Source organism: Glycine max, chromosome 13, assembly GCF_000004515.6.
Source record: "Glycine max cultivar Williams 82 chromosome 13, Glycine_max_v4.0, whole genome shotgun sequence".
Classification (NCBI taxonomy): Eukaryota; Viridiplantae; Streptophyta; class Magnoliopsida; order Fabales; family Fabaceae; genus Glycine; species Glycine max.
In genome coordinates this window covers 13,809,604-13,823,732 of record NC_038249.2, presented here as the reverse complement: position 1 = coordinate 13,823,732, position 14,129 = coordinate 13,809,604, and the positions used below count along the sequence as shown (strand labels likewise).

The following is a 14,129-nucleotide window of genomic DNA, read 5'->3' as shown; positions in this document are numbered from 1 at the left end:
GTCGGATGTCTCATGGCCTCAAAAATGTTGAAATGCACAACATCATCACCAAACTCCATGGAAATAGTCCCTACATGCACATCAATTCTGGTCCTGGCTGCCAACAAAAATTGTTTCCCTAGGATCAATGTGGACCCATGGTTAGAAGACTCATTTTCCATATCCAAAACGTAAAAATATACTAGAAAAATCCAATCCTTAACTCGCACCAGCATGTCTTCAATGACTCCAAGTGGAATCGCAACACTCCAATTGGCTAGATGGATGAGAACACCAATGGGTTTTAAATCACCCAGATGTAATGATTTATAAACTGATGTGGGCATGACATCAATTGAAGCTCCAAGGTCAAGCATGGCATCTGCGAAAGTGCAATCTCCAATGGTACAAGGGACAATAAAAGTGCCAGGATCTTTGCACTTCGTGGCAAGGTGGATGGTGGAATGACAACAACACTCTTACTCTATATAAGCGCAGAAACATTTCTGCCAAACTTTACTTGCTCATTTGCCTTCAACTTCCTCTTATGAGTGCACAAATCCTGCAAGAGCTTTGCATATTTTGGAATCTGTTTAATGGCATCCAAGAAGGGAATATTGACTTCCACCCTCCTAAAAGTCTCAAGAAGATTAGAATCAAGCTCCATTTTCTTTGTAGGAATGGATCTAGAAGGGAAAGGTAGAGGAATTTGTTTTGGCACTATCATCAATTTTGGCACCAGCATCTGTTGGCTTGGGAAGCTCTCTGCCACTCCTCAAGGTAATAACACTTTCATTCCCCTTTGGATTGATAATTGGTTGTGCTGGAATGTTGCCAGAACCCTGTTGCTGCAACTGGTTGACAGTTGTGACTAATTGTCCAATCTGAGTCTACAGGTCTAGGATGGTGGCACTCACATTTTGCTGAAACTGAATGTTGTTGGTGGCCATTTGCTTCATCAACTCCTCCAAGGAAGGTCCAATACTACTATTATGTAGAGGTTGTGTAGGTGGAGGTGTAGACTGTTGGAATTGCTATTATTGTCTAAAAGAAGGAACTTGGTATTTGTTGGTGGAAGGTTGGAACTGTTATTATCTGAATGATTGTTTTTGTGTGTGCTGTTGTTGTTGACCAGGACCGTACCTTAAGTTCAGATGATCTCTCCAACCAGGATTGTAGGTGTTGGAGTAAGGATTGTATTGTTGTTGTTGAGGTCTGAATGGTTGTCCAGGTTGCATGGTAGAAACATCAATAACTTGTTTTGTTTCCTGGAGTGTGGAACATGCATCTGTTGGATGATCAGGAGCACAACATATACCACACAACCTTGGTTGATTGACTGCCATCTCATTCTGTTATTGACCAATGGCTAGTTGCCTCACAAGGGATGTCAACTCTGTAAGTTTATTTTTCAGCCTTTGATTATCAGCCACCATAGAAACAAAAACTTCACTTGCAACAGTCCTGGATGGTGTAGCAACTCCAGTACCAAATTGTTGATAATTTTTTGCTTTGTTGGAAATCAATTGTCTGGCAGCAATAAGAGTCTTGTCCATTAAAGCGCCTCCACTGGCTGCATCAATCATACTTCTGTCCATTAACATCAGCTTCTCATAGAAATACTGGATCAATAATTGCTCATTGATTTGATGGTGAGGACAGGAAGCACACAACTTGTTGAATCTCTCCAAATACTCATATAATGTTTCCCTAGGTTGCTGCCATATGCCACAAATTTCTTTCCAGATGAATGTTGTTCTGGATGTAGGGAAGAAATTCTCTAAGAATTTTCTCTTCATATTTGTCCAAGTGTTAATGGTATCTAGTTGAAGGCACAACCAGTCCTTAGCCACACCATCCAAAGAGAATGGAAATGCCTTCATTGTCACGTAATCTTTATGAATGTCATGTGGTCACATGGTGGAACACACTACATGAAACAACTTCAGATGCTTGTGTGGATCTTCACCTGTAAGACCATGAAACTTTGGCATCAAATGGATTAGTCCAGACTTTAGCTCATAACTAACCTCAGTCTTAAGGTATTGAATACACCAAGGTTGATTCACAATATTTGGTGTAGCCATTTCCTTAAGAGTTCAATTGTTATCAGCCATTATACCAACACTATTTTTTCTAGAATCAGAAGCAATAAAAACAAGCTCAGGAACAAAATCAGAAATAGAATCAACAATGAATTCAGTATGCATTACACTATTATCCAAAACTACATTATCATGCACAACTACACTATCAAGCACAACTACACTTCTACTCCTATTATTTCTACTCTGCCTATGAAATGTCTTATCTATTTCAGGATTAAATGGATGCAAATCACCTGATTTGGACCTAGTCAAGCACAAATAAGCTCATAGATAGAAATACAAAAATCTATACTACATAGAACACTATTTATGGTATATGCTGAAATGCTACAAAAAATTGAAAATTGCCTACAAATTTATGAAAAAAAATCCAAAACACCATGAAAAATGTCTAAAAGTCACTTTTGATTTTCAATAATTTTTTGCTGATTTTTAAAAATCATGAAAATATAAAAAAAAATTCAAAAGTGGTTCAGATCAATGAATTTTGCCAAAATGGCCCCCAATGCTTGAGTTCGTCCCTCACAAAGCAAAGCATTTAATTGGCTTCCCTCAAGTGAATTAATAGGCTAAACTCTCACATTTCTTTCTTCTAGCTTAGTCGAACTATTTACCTCGAGTTAGGAAAGTCGGAACCGATAGCCATTTCCATTTTTCATGGTATGGAACTCACTTCATACTTGCAACAGAGTTAGGCACCTTGATGTATGAATTTTTTCTACATTCTAGCAAATTTTCAGCCCATTCTGAGATAATTGCTTGTAAAATGACCAAATTACCCTTACCGATAAAACTCATAGTTAGAGGAAAAATTTGACACAAAATAGATCACTTTTGCGACACAAAATACACTACAATGCACACACTACTCTCTACACTACTCCTTTATTTTCTCTACACTACTCTATTATGCTACTACACTTATTCTATAACAACAATAACAAGACTAATGTAATATGTCAAATAGTTATTAAATGCAAAGTGCACAAAATGATCAGAACCTTATGCAGAACAGAACATGCACAACATGCAGAAATGTGTATTATTATTTTTTTTCTTTTTTCCAATAGACAGATGCAAATGTAAATCCATACTACTATGCTAATGTCAGTTATGAGTGAATCAAGGTTGGCACACAAAGAATCATATTCTCCGGCAATGGTGCTAGTTTTGATAACGACTATCGAATCGTTCAAAAACAAATAAAACTAGGAAATTTTGTAGCACAGGTTTAACCTAGGTCGAACTCAGAAATATGATTTAATATGATTCCTACATTCATTCACTTATATACAGAGAGGGGAGGAATTTTATCGAACATTTTGCAAGTGACTATAAAGGAATGCAAAAACATACAAAAACAGAATTCGAGGAACAGAACAAAACAAGAACAAAATACAATTCAAGATTAAAAACATCAATCCAATTCACCAAACCAATGCAAATAGAATTATTACAGTTACTACAAATGATGTTCACTGTGAAATTTTACTCAAATGCATTAGAGAAAGTTCAATCGAATCAATCTCTAAATTGTTTGAAATCACAAATTAGAGTGAACAATCATCCAAGCAATATGTGATTAATTTTCAAAATTAGGAAATGAATCCATAACTTAATCGATTTCAATCCTAAACATAATCACAATCATGAAAAATGAAAATAGGATTAAAGAGAAAGAACATTCACAAAGAGTACAAGAAATCTCAAACCAAAACACAAATTCAACCTTGCTTGGAGTGGATCCTCGGATTGATTAATTGTTTAGCCCTCCATGATCATCACCAATGAAAAGCCACAAAATTTGGTGCAATAAAATGGTGGAACATAAGTGAAAAGATGAAGAAGAATGAAGAACAATTGAGAGAAAAAGAGAGAAAAGAGAGGAAATAGAAAACTTGCACAACAAGTTTTGTACAAAATGAAGTTCTTAGTGAAGTTCAGTCACTAACTAACTAACACTAATATATAGAGTGTTAGTAACTAACTAACTAACTACCTACCTAACTAAATAAATAACTAACTATCCAACTAACTAACTACCTAATTAAACTAATTACACACAACAAAAGTCCAAACTCGTAACCCAATTCTTCAAGTGCAGAGTTATGACTTCCAAGCTCAATTTGACCCTCGAAATGGCAGAAATGATCAAATTTTATTTGTATCAAAATTGAAGATCTTTTTCTCAGATTTCTAAGGGTTACTCACACGTTCCATTTGGAGTTTTGTAGTGTCCTTTAGGCACTGCACAAAGCAAATAGGTCAAGTAAGCACACAATCTAAAAATTAGCTACAATTCTCAATTAAGCTCAATCATTTGCCTTAGACCAAAACTAAGTTAAGGTGAGAAAATAAGGGTTAAAGAGATGTCAATTGAGCTAAGAAGAATATAAAAATGTTAAACTACAAATGCTCAATCACTGATCTTGGGTTGTTTTTTCGTGTGACCGCCTACAGTCCATGATTATAGTGTGAGGAGGAAAAAAAATTCAATTCCTTTTAGCAACAACTTTATCTTGTCAGCTTTTCTAAAACTCTTTTAATTCTTAAATTTTAAATTTTTCAAGCATTAAAGTTGACAAAATTTAAATTTCTACAGAAAAAAATTAAATGTTTATTCCCATGTAATATTTTATATTTGTATGTATTTATGAATAGAGAAAATATTTTGTATGCAATAAAATATGAGTTTAATGGTCATGTACTGATATTATAAAACAATTTTACATTGTCATTGATCAATTACAAATCATCTTTGAGGAGATATAAGATAGGCCCAATAGTCAGGGAAAGGTGAAGGAATGAGAGAGGGGAAGAAGTTGTGGATTTGAATCATCCCAGTTGATATTTCTAAAAAAATTAACAATTTAATATTTGTTGATAAAAAAATATCTTTGATATGACTTTTAGGGTTATCATAAAAGTTAACAAATTAATCATATATTATAAGTTATGATTGGAAAATAGAATAAAATTATTTGAGTGTTAATTCATAGTCTATTTCCTCATAAAATATTATTTTCACTAAAATTGCATCTATTTTTTTATGAAATATATTTTTATCATACTTGGACAAAATAATCGATATTTATTATTTGCCATGGCCCATACAATGACAACACCGGCCTGTGTGGTTCACATATTCATGAATATAATTGGAAATATTTCATGTCTAACTAATCAAATTCTGTTGAAAACACACTCCAAAACTAAATTCACAACTTTTTTTTATATCCTAAACGCGTGTTAAATTTTCTATATTTCCCTTTTTAATACTATTCCAATCTAAAGTTCTCACATTGTTACATGGTACATCACTCATTGAATCAAGTTTGGTGCTGTTTGAACAATGAACGGTTCTACCTTCAGCTTTGAGCCTTTTGGTACAAATCATGGTCCCAGTTGTAACCAGCAGCAATTACTGCCACCCTTTTCTCATCCACACACTCAAAAAAGCATAATAGAGATCCCCACTTGCGTGGCCTTATCACTCCAACATGTTCGCCATATTCATAGGTAGTGGTTGTGAGCGAAACTATGCCATATACCACAACACAACACATTAATATACCATAACACTCCTATTGTTTTGTTTCTGTGTTCCCTACGTTACACGCGTTAGTAGTTACTCACTTTCCTTCTCTTCACAAACCTACTTGTTTCTCTCTCATTTTTTCCCCACTATAGCATGTCTCTAAGTCTAGCCATCAAACTACACCTGGCTTCTTCTTCTCCTTCTTTTTCCCTCCTTACCCTCAACAACCACCAACATGCAAACAAGTTAACAACTTCCGAAACTTGTTCCAACACCAAGGTTCGTCCCAAACCCATTTATAGCACCAACCCTTTGATCATTCCCACGTGTAAAGTGAGGCCAAGAGTGCAATACTGTGGCACCATGATCAAGAGTTCTTTGATAGAGCCTGATGGGGGGGCATTGGTGGATCTTGTGGTGCCTGAGGGTGAGAGGGGTGCTAAGATCACCTTGGCTGAGTCACTGCCTAAGGTGCAGCTCACAAGGATTGATCTTGAGTGGGTGCATGTGGTGGGGGAAGGGTGGGCTAGTCCCTTGAAAGGGTTCATGAGGGAGGATGAGTATCTTCAGAGTTTGCATTTCAATTCCCTTAGGGTCAAGGATGGTTCTGTGGTGAACATGTCCCTTCCCATTGTTTTGGCCATTGATGATGAGACCAAAGAGAGAATTGGATCCTCTTCCCATGTGGGGTTGCTCGGGCCTGATGGAGATTGTGTTGCAATTCTTCGAAGGTTAGTTAGTCTTATGGCATTTTTATTATTTTTTGTTTGCTTCTGGTTGGTGTTTAATTTGTTGTTGATTGTTCTATTGTGGTGTTGTGTGAATTTTGGTGTGTGGTTTAATCATTGTAATTGTGAAAAGAACAAATAGTAGGAGTAAGGTGTCTCCATTTGAATCCCTAATGAGAAATTAGCTCTGAAAGGGGGTTGGTTCGAGTAAATTTTTGATGCCCCCAATCATGTTTATGGAAAACAGTCCGGCGATTTTGGTCGCAACATTAAGGTTTTTGAACTCTGTGACTGCAATTCGGGCCACATTGGCTGCATTTGTCCCCTGGTTATTGTACCATATAGTTTTAAAGGACCTAGGTTTGGTTTCTTCTGCCAGATATATGCTTTGGTAGATGATTTGTAGAGATCAATGTAACCATGGCTGAGGCTTCTTGTGCCATGCCCTGCCAAAAGAATGGGGTGGCCTGCCCTCTTCCTTTTCTGCTGACTATTGTAAAACTGAATAAGAAGCTTTATAGAAGGCTGAGGGAAAGGATTAGTTAATGGAGCAATTCACAGAATTTATCTATTGAACTATCTTATAGTTAAATTGCACATTTTGTTCACATGTTAATATTACTCTCAAGTTGGAACATATAGATTCAAAGTGCCCACCTTGCTGAGAAAGGATGGGAATTGTTTCCATCCTAATAATGCTCTAGTGATGTCAACTAACTGCAAGTATGTGGCATTGTGTGTGGAGGAAATTCCGGTGTTTGAACTTGTTTATGCAAAGTATGGCAGTCCATTTTAGTATGTTTCATGTGTTCATCAAAGATTTGGAAGATATATGGAATGTGCATTGGTTGTTGTAAAAAGGGTGTCAATGGAAATTGAAACTCCAAAAGTAGATATTATCTTTAGTTACAACTTACAACCAAATAGTGAATGATTTCAAATGGGCACAAGATAAGTCGGAAGCTGTCATGTGATCTGAAGTATCAGTGTCTAGTCTCCATTCTTTAGAGATTTTGTAGGGTCTTGCTGATTGACATGAAAGGTCTTAAGTCTTAACATTGTTCAAATTTCTAAAAGGTGGGAAAGTCTTGTAGAGCCTCCTCTCTTGCTACCAAGTTATGAACTTTGCTCTGGTTTGGAATTGAATCAGTTCAAATTTGAGATGGCACAACACTCCTAGCATTATTAAATCCAAAGAAAAACCAACTGACTCATCTTGCTAGTGAACTTGGCAGCACCACAGTTCATTTTGGGAATGACTGATTGTAACCAGTTCATCCCACAAAGTCTTCATCTTTATCAAATATGTTCTCAGTTGTCACAATCCCTCCTTGTTAAAAATCAGCCTGTGATCTACACACATTTTTCTAACTGTGCCTGTATAGGCAAGACTATCATGAAGACCTGTTGACATTATTTTGCCCTTTTGAACATGTGGAAAACCAAAGAGGTGTTGAGATTATCAGAAGAAGTTAGGTTTGGAGGGTTTGTGAAGCTTGAATCACCCCTGGGATTTAGTTTGTGCTTTCTGCTGTGGAGCTAAGATAAATAATTTTGAGAATATGCAGCACAAGCATGCTACTCTGTAACCACATAAAACTGAACAGTAAGCATTGTAACTTGTGAGTTTGGATTGTTTGAGACTGACTTTATGAAGCTATGACCCTCAATTGACGACCTTAAATGACTGAGTAAAAATTCTTAATACTTGTCTTTTCACATGTCTCACATGTTAATACTTGGATGATCAGAGTTCTTCCCTTTAGTTTTCAGTCTTCCGTTTTGCTTTAACTGTAAGTCATAAAGTCATTTTGGGATGTTATTTTGAAAATAAAAGTATTGAAGTGAACTGGCTATCTAAGTAAATTTCTGTCTTGGTGTCTCGTGGTTTTCATTAACCATTAAGCTCCTATGCAGTATTGAAATCTACAAGCATAACAAGGAAGAAAGAATAGCTAGAACTTGGGGAACAACTGCTCCTGGATTGCCATATGTTGAGGAGGTGATTACTCCGGCAGGAAATTGGCTTATTGGAGGAGATTTGGAAGTGCTAAAACCTATCAAATATAATGATGGCCTAGATAACTACAGGCTCTCTCCCAAACAACTCCGTGAAGAATTTGACAAGCGTCAAGCAGATGCAGTTTTTGCCTTTCAGTTAAGAAACCCTGTACACAATGGTCATGCCTTGTTAATGAATGATACTCGTAAGCGCCTATTGGAAATGGGCTACAAAAATCCCATTTTACTGCTTCATCCTCTTGGAGGTTTTGTAAAGGCTGATGACGTTCCCTTGGATGTCAGGATGGAGCAACATAGCAAGGTAATTCCCATTGTTCTTCTCAAAAAACATAGGGTAATCATAATGTGCATGTGCTACAACAATATATGTTCAAAAATGACCTCAAAAAGTGATTGAACTGTCATTCAATTTCAGTAATCTACTCATTTTGTAATTGCACAATCCATGGAATTTTATCCTATAAAGTTCTTTGCTTCTTCTTAGGTCCTAGAAGATGGAGTTCTTGATCCTGAGACTACCATAGTTGCCATATTTCCATCACCTATGCATTATGCTGGTCCAACTGAAGTACAGTGGCATGCAAAGGCACGGATAAATGCAGGTGCAAATTTCTATATTGTTGGTCGTGATCCGGCTGGTATGGGCCACCCAACTGAGAAAAGGGATTTGTATGACCCTGATCATGGAAAGAAGGTGCTTAGCATGGCTCCCGGTCTGGAGAAGCTTAACATTTTGCCATTCAGGGTAAGTAGTATTACTTTAACATATGGCTTTAGGTTCTTGCTCCTCTGTGAGATATGTTCTTTCAATGCTATCTTCCTCACAATGTTTTACTGCATATTGTGTATCAAGTTTCTTTAAAGTTGATACTCACTCAACTAAATCATGTAATCAACTACTTAGTCATGCATACCATGTCTTATTTTGAGATGGGAAATGGCATAATTTTTCTGCTCATCTATCCACAAAGTTAGTTTCACAAGTTTAATATGCTATCTAAAGTTATGCTGAATGCTGATGAAATGTTTATTTCCTATTTAGACCGTACTTATGTCTGATTTGCCATTTTTAAATTACAGGTGGCAGCTTATGACACTAAGGTAAACAAGATGGCATTTTTCGACCCAACCCGTGCTAAAGATTTCCTCTTTATATCTGGAACCAAGGTATTTGATTCCCTGTCATTGTATTAGGTGTTTCGGGCTCCATCAACCTTAAATTTGGTATTTGTCAACAATACTTGGTTTTTGATTTCATAACTTTTATACTTAAGTTTTATAGAATTTTTCTCATTTAACTTCTCCAAAAGTTAAGGTGCATAAGTTGATTTTAATTTATGGGAGCAGCTCAATGCATTTTACCTTCTTATTTTATTCTCCTTTAAGTGCTTATAAAGAAATTGATCCAAACATGTCTCTAGGTTACAATATCAGGATCCTAGTTCCTGCTTCTTGAATCTGGCTGCAACTTAAAGTAATTTGTATGCATATAAGTGGGTTGGTTGGAACTTGTAACAATTAAAGAAAGGCATGCAGCATTTGGATTTTACTAAGATTTTGTATGTCAATGTTCAAGTTTATATACGATTATAATATGTAAATTGCAAAATATTAAGATGTTGTAGTTAGGTGCCGTAAGAGACGTAAGTGAACTGAATATTGCATAAGTTCCTGTTCTGTTTTAGTTACCTCTTACCTGTTTACTCACGACACATCACATGTAGCAACAAGTTGGTTTCTGAAATCCTTTGACAATTGGGCATCTGTTCTTTACAAATTTTCGTGGTTTCTTTAATGATTTATATTTCCAGATGCGGGCTTTTGCAAAAAGTGGGGAGAATCCGCCAGAAGGTTTCATGTGCCCAAGTGGGTGGAAGGTTCTTGTCAAATATTATGAAAGTTTGCAGGCAGAAGAGCCATCACAACAGCCTGTGCTATCTACTTAGACATTCTTCTAAAAGTAGAAGCTTAGCATCAATTGATTCCAATGGGAGAGTGTTAAAAACACATTTCTGGGAGTGCCAATTTTTATGCCTGGTCTTCCAGCTTCATGATCAAGATTTAAGCAATGCGCTAGCATATTTGAATTTTTTGTACCATATTGAATTGTCCTTTTCTTTTTAAGTTACTATGACTAAAGAATTTGTTGTGGTGCATCAAGCATAATTGCAGATGTAGTCTTCTATCTATGGACTCCTGTAAGACCAGTTCAATAAGGGTGTGAGAAATTCAGCAGAGCCTTGGTGCTTATGGCTATTTAGAGAGGGGATATATGGGATCAAGGTTTTAAAAAACGGTTCGTAACTGCAATTGTAGTCGCAACTTGAAGGATTTTGAGGTATGTGTGACCACATCATGACCGTAATTGTGGTTGCATTAGCTAAATTTGTTTACAGTATCGAAGATTGTGATAAAACCGTGACTACAATTTGAATGAGCTAGAAAGTGGCAGTGAGATGTGATCACTGTTATTCCCACTAGTCAAGTGAACCAAATTGTGATTTTAGAATAAAACTATTGTTTATTAGGAACTGCATTTGTTAAGTGCTGATTTTTTTTTTATGTTAAATTAACTCTAAACAGTCAAATAGCTGGGCGAAAAATTAATTTGTTAATTAAAAAAATTGTTTTATTTAAATATTTTCTTTCTGTAATTTTATTTTATTAAAGCAAAATCTTGTTAGAATTGGATTTCATTACCCCTTTTCTTATTTTAAATTCTTATCTCACTTAGAAAACCAATTTAGTTCATTGAGTAGAACACTCGTGTATTTATTCCTTAACATTTCAAACAAAGTTTTAAATTTCGGTCACAGTTTTGTCGTAATTTTTAGTATTGTGAAAAATTATGAATAAATGTAAAATTGCAATTCCAATGTAGTCACAAATACCTAAAAAATATTGAAGTTGTAGACATAATTACCGTCTAGTAAACAAATCTCACTAATGTTGATTTCTCAATTCCTTGACAAAATAAATTTCATCAGGAATAAATTAGTTCTAAAATCTCATTCAACAACTTCTCCGATTCGTAAGAATTGAATTTGCCCAAACCAATAACGTAAATACATCCCAATTTTCAAATTGAAAATATACTTTAGAAGTATACTCTTTGCGGAGGGGGAACATCTCATTCCTTAGAGTTAGAGTAACATGGGTAAACTCCACATTCAAAGGGGATGTTTTTTTTTTACAGGAATCAAGCCAAGCCAGAGACTTGCTTGTCAAGTATCTCTATCACATGCAATCTAAATCTTACGGACGCAGCAAGCTTCACTAGGCCAAACCTCTTTGGGTATACTCTTAAATTAAAGGATTCATGAATCCAAATGAAGAGATGAAATTCGAAGTGATATTCAAAAGAGGAAACAAAATACAGGAGATTTAATCCAGGTTTTTTTTACACAAATATACCTTTTAATATTTTTATACACCCAACTATTTCTCCCACCAAATTATTCACAAAACTACCCTCAACATTATTCATAGTGTAAATTCGGGACTGGCAACTGCTTGGGACACCCAGTATTTTTGCTGGGACACCAGCCGTTTTTAAAAATGCCAAAATTTAGGTTATAAATAGGAGATTTCACTTTTCATTTATGGAGTGTCTTTTTTTTTCCCGCAAAATCTCACCCCCTTAGTGTAAGTTGCTTTCGTTAGGTTCCGTTAGCCTCCTTTTCTGAGCGTTTTTTTTTCTCTGGTGATGTACGTGCGTTATTGACGAGGATACAGTGAAGTTGGGTGGTAATTTATCGCCAGAGAAGAAGAGGTACGCAAAATTTTTTAAAAAACATACGAATTGTCGATCTGTACAACTCATACGGATCATCAATCTATATAGCCATATGACAATCCGTATGGGTCATACGGATTGTTGATCTATAGGTTTTAATTTTTTAAAATTGTAAATAAAATTTTCTGAATTATATATTTAATTTTTTTGTAGTGTAATTTTTTTAATAGTTTTAGCAATTTTAGAAATATTGATTTGGTGATATTATTTTACAGTGGTATAAAAAAAAATGATAATATATATAAACTTTTAAAAATTGCTAAAACTAACATTAGATTGCTTAAAAATTAATTTAGTAATTAATTGAAAATAATTTAGCAATTAGATTGGTAAAAGTAATATCAAATTGCTAAAACAATTTTGTGTATACATTTAAGTGAATTATGTATTTACATGTCTAACTGAATTATGTATTTTAATGTTTATTATAGTGATTAATAATTAAACAAATTTGATATTTTATTGAATGATGTATTTATTAAAATTTATATGATATTTTATTGAATGATGTATTTATTAGAATTTATATGATATTTATTGAATGATATTTTAATGAAGACATGTAGTAAAAATGTAATATGTGGTTATATGGTGTACAATACATTTTTATTTTACTTTTTGTATAGAGCTATATTTGTGTTGATAAAAAACGAGGTGATTGTATAATTTTTTTAAGTTGTATTTTTTTATCATTGAATTTGTTAAATGTTTTATTAAGATGGACGAAAAACAGTGGATGTATGATAATATCATGTCTGAAAAAGTTGATATGAATGTTGGAAATGAGGAAGGTGTTAGCGTGAAAGTAGAACACGTTGATTGTTCTGATGTCTTTGATACTTTTCAAGTATTTGTCTGATTTGTTGTTGGTACAATAATTATTTTACATAAATGTTGATTAATCTCATACCTTTTTTGAATTGTATTATAGTTGTTTGCTAATGACATTGGATTTGTTGTCATGATAATGAGGTTAGACACCAATACTAGTGTTAGAGGAAAGGTCTCATTTCTATTAATAGCTTGCAAAAGGAAGGGTGAGTATAGGCCTAAGAAGAATGATTAGGTAAGAACATGCACTGACAGTAGAAAATGTGGATGCCCTTTTATGTCGTGTTGACGTGGCATGTTCCACCTCCCGTTGTAATATAGCAAGACATCATGAGTAGGAGTCATAGTGACTTGAAGTAAGTTTAATATATCATCCGGTGTTCTACCAATGGTAGATAATAACTCAATCGAGCAAACACACGAGTATTGACATTACACATTAACATTGTGTTAACATCACCATCATTTTTCAATTGCATACATTGAAAGGAAAATTGGTTACCTGCATCTGTGAATGGCGGCCGATAGCAAATTTCATCTAAATATTGATCGTTGGTTAATTGAAGGGTATTGCGCATTTTGCTTTTTAGTGTTTCAAAACCACAATCATTAGGTACTCGAATGGGTATTGGAGTGAAACTTTGAAAATAAATACCAGATTCATTGTGAATAATCGATCTATTTGGAAAAATTAAAGCTAATATGGAGTTGATAATGGTTTGATTGTTTGTTTCTCCAAAAAAATGTCATAGTTTCTTGTGGAATTTGATTTCTAAAGGTAAATTGGACAAGAATGTGTGATTGTTGAGAGTGTTGGTGTGATATATATAGATGTTGAAGAGAAAGTAAATAAATGATAATTTTTTTTCTTGAAGTGAAATTGAAGAGAAAGTAAATAAATGATAATTTTTTTTTCATTTTCGTCTTTTGTTTTATTTCTACGTCAAATAACTAATATCCATCACATTTTCTTAATTTCATTCTTTTCTTGTCTCTATTTTTTAAGGTATATGAACCCCATTGAAGTGCAATTTTTTTATATAACTATATATACCAAATAGCATAAATCCATATTTTTACTCCATATTCAAAATATGAAAGTTGTATAAATAGGAGTTATAAGGTTG

At 34.6% G+C, this 14,129-nt stretch overlaps 1 protein-coding gene across 1 annotated transcript; it reads left to right on the top strand.

The window, feature by feature from the left end:
- The first annotated feature begins 5,397 nt into the window (after positions 1 to 5,397).
- LOC100805275 (ATP sulfurylase 2) lies at positions 5,398 to 10,906 on the top strand. Its single transcript, XM_006593645.4, has 5 exons — positions 5,398 to 6,356; positions 8,271 to 8,676; positions 8,860 to 9,120; positions 9,456 to 9,542; positions 10,187 to 10,906. Exons 1-5 carry the CDS (start codon positions 5,779 to 5,781, stop codon positions 10,319 to 10,321), a joined length of 1,467 nt encoding a protein of 488 aa, XP_006593708.1. The 5' UTR covers positions 5,398 to 5,778; the 3' UTR covers positions 10,322 to 10,906.
- Positions 10,907 to 14,129: the final 3,223 nt, after the last annotated feature.